The sequence below is a fragment of the Nycticebus coucang genome, chromosome 9 (assembly GCF_027406575.1).
Source record: "Nycticebus coucang isolate mNycCou1 chromosome 9, mNycCou1.pri, whole genome shotgun sequence".
In the NCBI taxonomy this organism is placed as follows: domain Eukaryota; kingdom Metazoa; phylum Chordata; class Mammalia; order Primates; family Lorisidae; genus Nycticebus; species Nycticebus coucang.
In genome coordinates this window covers 61,806,420-61,820,203 of record NC_069788.1, presented here as the reverse complement: position 1 = coordinate 61,820,203, position 13,784 = coordinate 61,806,420, and the positions used below count along the sequence as shown (strand labels likewise).

General features: G+C 39.5%; 1 protein-coding gene across 2 annotated transcripts in view; it reads right to left on the bottom strand.

The window, feature by feature from the left end:
* Nucleotides 1-13,784, bottom strand: part of NUP153 (nucleoporin 153) — an 89,716-nt gene that overhangs the window by 58,311 nt on the left and 17,621 nt on the right. For both annotated transcript variants that reach the window (XM_053603556.1, XM_053603557.1), the window contains exons 3-4: nucleotides 335-583; nucleotides 43-182 (exon numbers count right to left, since the gene is read on the bottom strand). In XM_053603556.1, the coding sequence (XP_053459531.1) occupies nucleotides 43-182; nucleotides 335-583 (389 nt within the window). The remainder of the gene's footprint in view (nucleotides 1-42; nucleotides 183-334; nucleotides 584-13,784) is intronic.

Here is a 13,784-nt window from a genome sequence, read left to right as displayed (position 1 = left end):
AATACTCAACATGTATTTAAATCCAACCCAGTTAGCACTTACAGGAGAAAGTGTTCCAAAGGCAGACAAGTTGAACGCTGGTTTTTTTGAGCTGGTGGCAGTGTGCTGTGAGAGCGAATGAGAACGCTCAGCTTCTGGGGACCATAAAGGTGGCAATGAAGTGTTCTTTGAAACAGCTATATCTGAAAAGAAAAATATGCAATGCATAGTACTAGCACCAATTACAAGACTCTACACTTTTATAAATAAAAAACAATTATAACTAAGTCAGAAAAAAGTTCATCCCATGAAAATTTCACAACCAAAATTAAGTATTACCAAATGCCAAGAATACCTTTATCAGAAGCTCTTGAGGAAAAACCACTGGTAGTTGAGATGTTGTCATCATCATGCTGAGAGGTAGAATCTTTAATTTCTTTTACAAGAGAAAATCCAGAACTGCCAATTGGGAATGCCGAGGATGTGGACGGTTGACAGTGTAACGCAGGGGATTCCAACATGGAGAAATTTAGATGGCTCCGATGAAGAGAAGGCCTTGTTAATACATCTGGATAATTTGAAGCAGTACTAGTTGTTGAAGGTTCTTAAAAGAAAAGCATTAATAGCATAAATACACACCTTTAAGCAATATACTATCACAATAAAATGGTTTTTACTTTGACAACACACTAAAGTATATGATCTGGGTTCAATTCAAATCATTAAGGCCTCCTTTGATAAGCCGTAAAGATATACTTTGGCCAAAGTTTCAACTAACTAAAATTAATCATCCTAATCTAGTCTCAAAATGTAGCTCAGTAATCACATACAACTTCTAAAAGCACATGATTCTTGATTTTCCTTGGCTAAATATTATTATAAGATATGCTCATGAACAATAAAATTAAAGAAGCCTATAATAAAGTCATCAAAAACAGGCAAAAGCCTGTTCCTCCAGAAATTATCACTAATAAACTTGTACGTCCTCACAAATACAAACACATTTTCCCTGAACACATAATCATGTTACGCATTCTGCTCTGTGGTTTGTTTTTTCATTTACCAATTTTGTTTCTACATTTAGAGCATTTCCTTTCAATACTACATTGAGCTGGACATAATGGCACGCACCTACAGTCCCAACTACATAAGAGGCTGAAAGATGCAGATCTTTCTGAAGCAGAAAGATGGCTTGTGCCAAGGAGTTCAAGGCGGTAGCACACCATGTCATGTTGTCTCCCCAAAACACTACTTTGTATTTTACTGTTTATTAGAATTATTTATTCAATTGTTTTCCCAATACTTCATCAAACATACATGCACTTATATCTATATGTGCTTAACATGATTCTTTGGAATAAATCCATGGTTTTCCTCTATAAATATATATGAGAATCATGAGGAGAAACTGTGAAACAAATATTCCCGAGCCACCATAAAAAACATGATTATGCCTGAAGCTAGGCCCTTAAGTTACCCTAAGCAGTCTTGGACATCCTGAGAATCAACAAGATAAACAATCCAAGTGGAACTGCTTCATCTGGATCAGACAAAAATATTCATTTTTGCTTATGACAGTTATTAAACTAGGATTCAAAGGAGTTCCTGACAACTTACAATATAGATAATAATGTATATTTCCCCATAATCTCCAAAACGGAGTATCAACATTTTCTGATTTTTTTTTTTTTTTTTTTTGAGACAAAGTTTCACTTGGTCACCTCACTAGAGTACTGTGGTGTCTTATCTCACAGCAACCACAAACTCTTGGGTTCAAGCGATTCTGTTGCCTCAGCCTCCCAAGTAGCTGGGTCTACAGGTGTGTGCCACAACACTCAGCTAGTTTCTGATTTCTATCAATCTAATATGTCAAATGGCATTATTTTTATTTGCATTTATTTAAATAAGGCTTCTAAGCATCCTTCCCTATGTTAGTCATTTATATTTCTTGTTATTTGTAGCTTAATGTAGTATCTCATACCAATAAAATAACAGTTATATCAGTAAAATTGATGTGATACTATGACAGTTGAATTAAACTTTTTTCTCAGTTGATTAAATCCATTCACTTTTCTGTTTTTTTTATGGTTTTTTTGGCCGGGGCTGGGTTTGAACCAGCCACCTCTGGCATATGGGACCGGCGCCCTACTCCTTGAGCCACAGGCGCCGCTCTAAATCCATTCACTTTTCAATGATGTCTTTTGCAATACAGAAAATAACTTATGCCTCGTTTAGAGTCTTACCATTCCAAGACAATAAAACTTTTTTAAAACCCATTTTTTGTAATATTGCTTTTATTTCCATGAAAGTTTAATCCTGACTCCACCTGGAATTACTTATGATGTAAGAGTGAAGAATTCAGTTTTGTTTTCTAAATGGCTAGCTTGTTTATACTCTAAAATAAACTCTTAAATAAGCCATCCTTTCTTCACTAATTGAGCAGCCATTGTTACCACATATTAAATTCCAAGAAGTTTTACCCTTCCTTTAATGACTTACCTTTATATTTATTTCTGCACCAGTACCATGTTTTAAAATTTAAACATTATAGCTTTAGAACCCATTTAATATCTGTTAAAGTTGCCCAACCTCACATTCTCATTATTCTTTTTCAGAATTTCTCTATTCACCTTCAGGGTTATTTTCGAGATCTTAAGAATTCTATGTCAAGACTGAACATGATGGCTCACAGCTGTAATCCTAGCACTCTGGGAGGCCAAGGCAGAAAGATCCCTTGAGCTCGAATTCAAGAACACCCTGAGCAAAAGCAAGACCCCCATCTCTACTAAAATAGAAAAATTAGTTGGGCATTGTAGTGGGCGCTTGTAGTCCCTACTTGGGATGCTGAGGCAGAAAGATCACTTGAGCCCAGGAGTTTCAGGTTGCTGTGAGCTATGCTGCTATCACAGCACTCTAGCCTGGGCAGCAGAATAAGACTCTTGTCTCCAAAAAAAAAAGAATTCTATGTTAAATTCTCAAAAGAGGCTTCCAGTTCAGATGAAATAAATGGCTAGGATCAAACTAGCTCTTCTACTGTAAATTGTAAAACTAAAGAAAAAATATGAATCAACGGCTTTCAGACAGTAAAATACAGCACAAAAAAACTTCACAAGGTAAGCCCTGAGATCACCCAGCTCTCTCTCTCTCTAAACATTTTCAGACAACAGAGAGCTGGGATACAAGCAAAACAAAGCAAGCAGAAATCAGAATGAAGAACACTGGACACTGGAGAACTGTGCAGTGAAGAAATCCACGTGGGAGAGACCAGAGAGTGGACAGGCTGTATGTACACAGATCAAGACCACCTAAGGCTTACCAAATAGCAGCTTTAGTGGAGCTGAGAAAACAAAAATGTTAGATAATGAGCAATGATAGAGAAAACAACATTGCTGATGGCTTTGAAGTTGCAGGGCTGTGCCAGACGTAGAAATCTCACTAACACTGGCATTCAGCTGACATACCAAAAAGATTTCCCTTAGGACAAAGAACTATGTCCTAGAACAAGGTATACTCTTTTGTTTCTGCAGTTTTTTTGGCCGGGGCTGGATTTGAACCCACCACCTCCAGCATATGGGGCTGGCACCCTACCCCTTTGAGCCACAGGCGCCGCCCAACAAGGTATACTCTTAATCTCTCCTAAAATGCCACAGAAGAGACAGAAGTATATTAGGAAGCTTAGGAAACACATTCAAATTTCCATAAACACACATTAACCCAGCATAAACTGTACCTACAAAAGTTCAAAATAATCTCTCAGTGATTGAACTGCCAGCTAAAACAAAAAGCAAAACTCTTCAGAGAAAGATAACACAATCCAGAGGCACTACACATTATTAACTAAGTGCAAATATTTAATGAAAAACTCAATATATATATATATATATATATAAAAGAAAAATGTGATTCATGGTAGGGAAAAAAAGTCAATAGAAACTTTAACCCAAGAGAATAGACAAAATCTCTACTTATCTAGCATAACAAGACTTATGTTAAAATTATTTTGACTGGGATCACACTGAATTTAAGATTTCAAAAAGAGGCAGTGCCCATAGCTCAGTGGGCAGGGTGCCGGCCACATACACCAAGGCTGGTGAGTTCAAACCTGGCCCAAGCCTGCTAAAAACAACAATGACAACAAATTCCAAATAGAAATAAAGAAATGGGCTAATCTGCTAAAAACAACAATGACAACCGCAACAAAAAAAAAATAGCCAGGCACTGTGGCAGGCACCTGCAGTCCCCAGCTACTCGGGAGGCTGAGGCAAGAGAATCACTTAAGCCCAATAGTTTAAGATTGGTGTGAGCTCTGATGCCATGGCACTCTACCAAGGGTGACATACTGAGACTGTCTCTGGGAGAAAAAAAAGATTTCAAAAAGAACTGATGTCTTTTCCACCACTGTTTTCCTACCAACCCTTCCTTTTGTTCAGCAGAATTTAAACGATTTCTTCTTCTAGAGCAGCGGTTCTCAACCTGTGGGTCATGACCTCTTTGATGACCCTTTCACAGGGGTCGCCTAAAACCCTCACATACAACCCATACACATACAGGTGTATGAAAATAATTTTATGGTTGGAGGTCACCACAACATGAGGAACTGTATTAAAGGATTGTGGCATTAAGAAGTTGAGAACCACTATTCTAGAGTGACACTTTCTTAAGTATATTTCTGTGTTTTTGTTGTTCAATATTTTACTCAGGACCCTTTCGTCCTTCACCTTTTCTAAGTAACCATACTGCTTAAAAAATAAAGTTAGATTTTAAAATATTCTTTATAGGAGCAGCACCTGTGGCACAGTGAGTAGGACGCCAGCCCCATATACCGAGGGTGGCGGGTTCAAACCCGACCCTGGCCAAACTGCAACAACAACAAAATAGCCAGGTATTGTGGCAGGCACCTGTAGTCTCAGCTACTCAGGAGGCTGAGGCAAGAGAATCACCTAAGCCCAAGAGCTGGGGGTTGCTCTGAGCTGCACTCTAACGAGGGCGACAGAATGGGACTCTGTTTCTTAAAAAAAAAAAAAAAAGAAATTCTTTGTAACGAATTTATAGAATTCTGTTATTCAAACATACATTTTCTTATCTAATAACATTCTTAATATCTAGAAGTAGTCGTGATGATGGGGTTCTACCTTATTCCTGACTTTGATGGGAATGCTTTTCAGGTTTCACCACTAAATATGATTCTGGCTTTTGATTTGAAAGACTGACATATTAATGAAGGAGCAGTTTCCAAATTCCAAATAGAAATAAAGAAATGGGCTGGGCACAGTGGCTCACACCTATAATCTTGCACTCCGAGAGGCCAAAGTGGACAGATCACTTGAGCTCAAGAGTTCAAGATCTCGGGTGGCGCCTGTGGCTCAAGGAGTAGGGCGCCGGTCCCATATGCCGGAGGTGGCAGGTTCGAATCTCAGCCCCGGCCAAAAACCACTAAATAAATAAATAAATTCAACGTATTTAAAAAAAAAAAAAAAGAGTTCAAGATCAACTTGAGCAAGAACAAAACCGCATCTCTACTAAAAATAGAAAAACTGAGGCAAGAGGGTCTCTTGAGTCCAAGAGTTTGAGGTTGCTGTGAACTATTATGATGCGACAGCATTCTACCCAGGGTGACACAGTGAGACTGTCTAGAAAAGAAAGAAAGAAGAGAGAGAGAGAAAGAAAGAATTTAAATTTTAACACAAGCTTATTTATTTTTTTTTTTTTTTGGTAGAGACAGTCTCACTTTATGGCCCTCGGTAGAGTGCCAGCTCACAGCAACCTCCAACTCCTGGGCTTAAGCGATTCTCCTGCCTCAGCCTCCCGAGTAGCTGGGACTACAGGCGCCCACCACAACGCCCAGCTATTTTTTGGTTGCAGTTCAGCCGGGGCCGAGTTTGAACCCACCACCATCGGTATATGGGGCCGGCGCCTTACCGACTGAGCCACAGGCGCCGCCCAGCACAAGCTTATTTAACATCTACCAAAATGAAAAAGTTATAGGATCATTTTACCTATTAACATGCTAAATTATATTAAATGCTGAATGATTCTTTTATTTCCCTAACGCTCCCCACGGTAAGTATTTTATAATGCGCTGCTACATTGTATTTGCTACTCTCATTTTGTTCTGTGTGCTTTCTAAAAGTTTGTCTTAAAATTTACAGGTTAAGGGCGGCGCTTGTGGCTCACGGAGTAGGGCGCCAGTCCCATATGCCGGAGGTGGCGGGTTCAAACCCAGCCCCGACCAAAAAAAAAACAAAAAAAAATTTACAGGTTAAGGGTGGCGCCTGTGGCTCAGTGAGTAGGGCGCCGGCCCCATATACCAAGGGTGGCGGGTTCAAACCCGGCCCATTATGTATTGATTTCATATTAGTATGGAGTACATAATGCCCCAGCTGAACTGCAACCAAAAAATAGCCAGGCGTTGTGGCGGGTGCCTGTAGTCCCAGCTGCTCGGGAGGCCGAGGCAAGAGCTAGAGGTTGCTGTGAGTCCTGTGACGTCATGGCACCCTACCGAAGGCGGTAAAGTGAGACTCTGTCTCTACAAAAAAAAAAAAAGAAAGAAAGAAAAAATTTACAGGTTAAGGGCGGCGCCTGTGGCTCAAAGGAGCAGGGCGCCAGCCCCATATACTGTAGGTGGTGGGTTCAAACCCAGCCCCGGCCAAAAAAAAAAAAATTTTACGGCTTAAGCTATACCAAACAATTCTGGATTATTTACTTTTAAAGTACTATTAGACAAAAAGCAAAGTGCAGAGAAAAATACTGAACAAACAGGACTTCCTGAACATAATAAAAGCCACATGAAAAACCATAGCTAACATCATACTGAATGGTAAAAACCTGAAAGATGTCCTCTAACATCAGAAAGCAAGCGTTCCCACTTTTTCCCAATTCTATTCAACATAGTATTTTAAGTTCTAGCCAGACCAATAAAAGAAATAAAAGGCATCTAAATTGGAAAGAAAACAGTAAAATTATCTGCTTATAGATGATAAAATTATATATGTAGATAACATTAAATATCTCACAAAAAAACTGTTAGAAAAAATAAATTCAGCCAAGTACCAGGTTACATAAATCAATACACAAAAATCATTATGTTTCTATATACTAATAATGATCAATCTCAAAAGTAAATTTACAAATAGATTTACAATAGTATCAAAAAGAATAAAACATTTAGGAATTAACTAAGATGGTAAAACATATGCACAATAAAAACTACAAAACAGAAAAAAAAAACTACAATGCTAAAAGAATTTAAAGGAAACAAATAAATGGTGGAAGCAACCTAAGTTCCCATCAACCCTCGAATGGATCAACAAACTGTGGTATATGTATAACATGGAATATCATGCAGCCATTAAAGAAGATGGAGACTTTACATCTTTTACATTTACCCAGATGGAGCTGAAATACATTCTTCTAAGTATCACAAGAATGGAAAGATGAATATCCAATGTACTCCATACTAATATGAAATCAATACATAAACAATTACATGTTCCTAAGAACAACAAAACACTGTTATAGTCCAGTTTGGGGGTAGAGGGAAGCAGGAGGGGGCTGATGGGAGGACAATTGGCAGGAGGGAGGACGTGAGGCGGGATCTCACCTAACATGCACATTGTGAGGGTGTATAACACACCCCCTGGATGAGGGGCTCTTCTACAAGTGGAACTTTGCCCTGGAAGTAAGAACAATGTAATCGAAATATTGTACCCTCATATTAATTTGAATAAAGTTTAAGGAAAAAATAAAAAAAGAAAGAAAACAGGGCGGCGCCTGTGGCTCAGTGAGTAGGGCCCCGGCCCATATGCCGAGGGTGGCGGGTTCAAACCCAGCCCCAGCCAAACTGCAACAACAACAACAAAAAAAACAGCCAGGCGTTGTGGTGGGCGCCTGTGGTCCCAGCTGAACTGGAGGCTGAGGCAAGAGAATTACGTAAGCCCAAGAGTTAGAGGTTGCTGTGAGCTGTGTGACACCATGGCACTCTACCCAAGGGCAGTACAGTGAGACTCTGTCTCTACAAAAAAAAAAAAAGAAAGAAAGAAAACAAACAGGAAGATATCCCATGTTCATGAACTATTAGATAATATTGTTAGGATGTCAGTACTATCCAAAACAACTGAAAGAGTTATACAATCCCTATCAAAATCCCAAAAGACATTTTTTGTACAATAGAAATATCAACACTAAAATTCTTATCGAATCCAAAAGGACCCCAAATAGTCAAAACAATCTTTAGAAAGAATTGACAAGAGTTAGAGGTCTCACATCCTGATTTCAAATTTATTACAAAACTACAGTAATCAAAACAATGTGCTACTGACACACCAACAATATAGACCATCAAAGAGAACAGAAACCCCAGAAATAAGTAGCCACGTGTTGTGGTGAGCACCTATAGTCCCAGCTACTCGGGAGACTGAGGCAAGAGGATTGCTTGAGCCCAGGGGTTGCTGTGAGCTTGACACCAGGGCACTCTAACCAGGGTGAACAAACTTAGAATCAGTCTTAAAAAAAAAGGTGGCGCCTGTGGCTCAGTGAGTAGGATGCAGGCCCCATATACCAAGGGTTGCAGATTCAAACCCAGTCCCAGCCAAACTGCAACAAAAAAAATAGCCGGACCTTGTGGCGGGAGCCTGTAGTCCCAGTTACTCTGGAGGCTGAGGCAAGAGAATCACCTAAGCCCAAGATCTGGAGGTTGCTGTGAGCTGTGAGGCCATAGCACTCTATTGAGGGTGACAAAGTGAGACTCTGTCTATAAAAAAAAAAAAAGAAAAAGAAAGCCCAGAAATAAACCCCCATATATGCTCAAATGATCTTCAACAAGGTTGTCAAGATCATTCAGTGAGGAAAGGATGGTCTTTTCAACAAATAATTTTGGAAAACTATATAGCCACATGGAAAAGAATGAAGTTGGACCCTTAAATTGAACCATATACAAAAATTAACTCAAAATAGATTAAATTTAACACCAAAAACTAAAACCTAAGAAGAAAACAGAACATCATGACATTGGATTCAACGATGATTTCTTGGATATGACACTAAAAGAACAAGCAGTGAGAGCAAAAATAGATAAATGTGACTTTGTCAAACATAACAACTTTTGTGCATCAAAGGACACAACCAAGAGAATGAAAAGGCAACCTAAAATATGAGAGAAAATATCTGCAAATCATATAGCTGGTAAGGAGTTAACATCTACAATATAAAAAGAACTCCTGCCCCCAATTAAAATGACTTTTATCAAAAAGACAAGCAGTAACAGATGCTAGTGACAATGTGTAGAAAGGGAAACAAAACCCTTGTAAACTGTCAATGGAAATGTAAATTTGTATAGCTGTTATGAAGAATATGGAGGTTCCTTAAAAAACTAAAAATAAGCTTGGCGCCGCCTGTGGCTCAAGTGGCTAAGGCACCAGCCACATACACCTGAGCTGGCGGGTTCGCATCCAGCCTGGGCCCACCAAACAACAATTGACAGCTGCAACCAAAAAATAGCAGGGCGCCTGTAGTCCTAGCTACTTGGGAGGTGGAGGCAGGAGAATCGCTTGAGCCCAGGAGTTGGAGGTTGCTGTGAGCTGTGATGCCACTGCACTCTACCCAAGGTGACAGCTTGAGGCTCTGTCTCAAAAAAAAAAAAAAACTAACTAAAAATAGAACTACCATATGATCCAACAATCCTACTGCTGGGTATACACACAAAACAAAGGAAATCTATATATATTAAAGAGATATCTGTATTCCCATGTTTACTGCATTTGCGCCAGCCAAAAGATGGAATCAACTGTCCATCAAATGGATGAATGGCTAAAAAACCATGTGGTACCTATACGCAACGAACTATTATCATCCACAAAAAAGAATGAAATCCTGTCATTTTCAACAACTTGGATGGAAATAAAGGACATTATATTAAGTGAAATAAACAAGGAATGGTTAATGGGGACAAAAATAAAGCTAAATAGAAGGAATAAGATGTAGTGTTCAGTAGCACAGTTAACAGAGTGATTACAGTTAACAATTTACCATATATTTCAAAGTATCTAAAAGAGTGAAATTGGAATGTACCCAACACAAAGAAATGCTTGAAGTGATAGCTGTCTCGATTACCCTGATTTTATTTCTACACCTTATAGGCTTGATTCAAGCCTATTATACCCCATAAGTGTATGCACAACTATTATATATCCATAATAATTGAAAATAATTTTTTAGGGGCACCAGCCACATATACTGGTGGTGGGGGGTTTGAACCCGGCCACAGTCAAACTGCGACAAAAAAATAGCCGGGCGTTGTGGTGGGCACCTGTAGTCCCAGCTACTCAGGAGGCTGAGGCAAGAAAATCACCTAAGCCCAAGAGCTGGAGGTTGCTGTGAGCTGTAATGCCACAGCACCCTGGGACAAAATGAAACTATATCTCTTAAAAAAAAAAAAAAAAAAAAGGAGGGGCGGCACCTGTGGCTCAAAGGAGTAGGGTGCCAGTCCCATATGCCGGAGGTGGCAGGTTCAAACCCAGCCCCGGCCAAAAAACTGCAAAAAATAAATAAATAATAAATAGGAAATATTTATTTTAGGTAAATTTTAAAAAGGTAAATCTAAGCAAAAAAAGAGAAAAAGAACTCAACAACACAACACTAATCACCTTATTAAATAGTGAACAAGGAACCTGCAGAGGCATTTCTCCAAGTACAATACCCAAATGGCCAGGAAGCATATGAAAAGATGCTCAATATCACTAATCAGAGAAATACAAATTAAAATGTTAATGAGATATTATCTCATACCCATTTGGACAGCTACTATCAGAAAAAGAAATTAAATGTTGGCAAAAACATTGAGAAACTGCAACCTTTGTGCACTGAAAATGTAAAATGATACAACCATTACAGAAACAATATAGTGATTCCTCCAAAAATTAAAGATGGAATTTTTTTTTGTTTTTGAAACAGTCTTACTATGGCACCCTCAGTAGAGTGCCGTGGCGACACAGCTCACAGCAACCTCCAACTCTTGGGCTACGTGATTCTCTTGCCTCAGCCTCCCAAGTAGCTGGGACTACAGGCATCCGCCACAATGCCCGGCTATTTTTTTGTTGTAGTTGTCATTGTTTTTAGAAGTCTCAGGCTAGGTTTGAATCCATAACCCTCAGATATATGTGGCCAGCACCCTAACCTCTGAGCTACAGGTGCCAAGCCAAGGTGGAGTTTCTTATGAGCTAGCAATTCCAGTTCTGGGTATATATTCCAGAAATTGAAAATCGAGTCCCAGATATCTGTACACTCATGTTCACAGCAGCACTGTTACAAATGCCAAAAGGTAGGATCAACTCCAAACGTCCACTGAAGGAAGAATGGAAAAGCAAAGTATAGTATACACATTCAATGGATTAGTCTGCCTTAAAAAGGGAATTCTGATACATGCTACACATGAATGAGCTTTGAAGACTAAGAAAATAAACCAAGTAAAATAAGCCAGTAACCAAAACAAATACTGTATGATTCCACTCATGTGAAGTTTTCAGTGTAGTCAAAAATCACATAGACAGAAACTAGAATAGTGGCTGCCAGGGGCCGAGGGAGGGGAAATAGGAAGGTATTTTTCAGTGGATGTAGACTTTCAGTTTTGTAAGATGGAAAAAGGTCTGTGACAGATGGCCATAATGGTTACACAACAAAGTGAATATATTTAATACCAAAGGACTGTGCCCTGAAAACTGGTAAATCTTATTTTATATATATTTTACCACAATTCAAAGACAATTTTTTTTTCTAAAAAAGGCAAGACTATGTGTTTATGATTTAATAATAAATAAATAAGGCAAGATACACCAAGAATGGAAGTAAAATTTTTTAAGATCATGAAAAATCCTATTTTAAAAATCCAACAGAATAAGTTGATTTTAATAATGTCTTGAGATTCAGTATGGAGTCATCAGTTAACTTATTATTTTTTTAAGTCTCAAAAATTAGACAACTAATATTTATAAATAAAAGATAATTTCAAAAAACAGATCAGAGTCAAAGCATTCTATAATAGACATACTCTTACTTGACAATGTGAATGTTACTTTCTTGGCATTATTATTACTGCTTAATATTTCGATGCAGCAAGTCTCTGATTTCTTATCTGAATGTATTTATGTTTGTTCATTCTTTACGAGGTCTTTGTTTCTAGTCCTTATCTTAAACATTGTTACTGTTATTAAATTTTAAGCTTCTTTAATTTTGTGAAGGCAAAAAATGGAAACCTAATAAACACATGTATATGTAAAAATAATAATAATGTCTTAACATGAATGCTCAGAAGTTAAGAGAGATAAGGGCTATTGACATTTAAACCATTTAGCATTTAAACATTATAATTATTTCAATGTCTATACAGTCAGGATTTATCTACACAAACTGAAATGACACTTAGGGACTCAAGCATTCTTTTTTTTTTTTGAGACAGAGTCTCACTTATTAACCCTTGGTAGAGGGTCACGGCATCATAGCTCACAGCAACCTCCAAATCCTTGGGCTTGGGTGATTCTCTTGCCTCAGCCTCCCGAGTACCTGGGACTACAGGCACCCGCCACAATGCCCAGCTATTTTTTTGTTGCAGTTTGTCCGTGGCTGGGTTCAAACCCACCACCCTCAGTATATGGGACTGGCACCCTACCCACTGAACCACAGGCGCCGCCCACTTTCTGTGTGTTTTTTTTTTTTTTTTTTTTTTTTTTGAGACAGAGTCTCAAGCTATTGTCTTGAGTAGAGTGCCATGATGACACAACTCACAGCAACCTCAACCTTCTTGGGCTTAAGTGATTCTCTTGCCTCAGCCTCCCAAGTAGCTGGGACTACAGGCGCCCGCCACAACACCAGGCTTTTTTTTTTTTGTTGGTTGTAGTTGTCATTGTTGTTTGGCAGGCCCCGCTGGATTCACACCTACCAGCTCTCATGTATGTGGCCACTTGAGCTACAGGCGCCAAGCTAAACACCCATTTTCTTTTTTTTTTGTAGAGACAGAGTCTCACTTTACCGCCCTCGGTAGAGTGCCATGACGTCACAGGGCTCACAGCAACCTCCAGCTTTTGCGCTTACGCAATTCTCTTGCCTCAGCCTCCTGAGCAGCTGGGACTACAGGCGCTCAACACAACGCCCAGCTATTTTTTGGTTGCAGTCCGGCCGAGGCCGGGTTTGAACCCGCCACCCTCGGTATATGGGGCCGGTGCCCTACTCACTGAGCCATAGGCGCCACCCATTTTCTAAGATTACTCTTACAGGCTGGGAGTGGTGGCTCATGCCTATAATCCTAGCATTCTGAGAAACTGAGGCAAGAGTTGGGAGACCAGCGTAAACAAGGGTGAGACCCCATCTCTACAAAAAATATAGAAAAACCAGTCAGACCATCCCTAAATGTCCCACTTAGTTGGGTGGCTCAGGCAAGAGTTTGAGGTTACTGTATGCTATAACGCCATGGCACTCTAACCAGGGTGACAGAGTAAGACTCTGATTCCCTGTCAACCAAAAAAAATAAAAAGATTATTCCTATAATCACAACCGTATCGGGCGGCGCCTGTGGTTCAGTGAGTAGGGCGCCGGCCCCATATGCCGAGGGTGGCGGGTTCAAACCCAGCCCTGGCTAAACTGCAACCAAAAAATAGCCGGGCGTTGTGGGGGGCGCCTGTAGTCCCAGCTGCTTGGGAGGCTGAGGCAAGAGAATCGCGTAAGCCCAAGAGTTAGAGGTTGCTGTGAGCCGTGTGACGCCACGGCACTCTACTCGAGGGTGGTACAGTGAGACTCTGTCTCTACAAAAAAAAATAAAT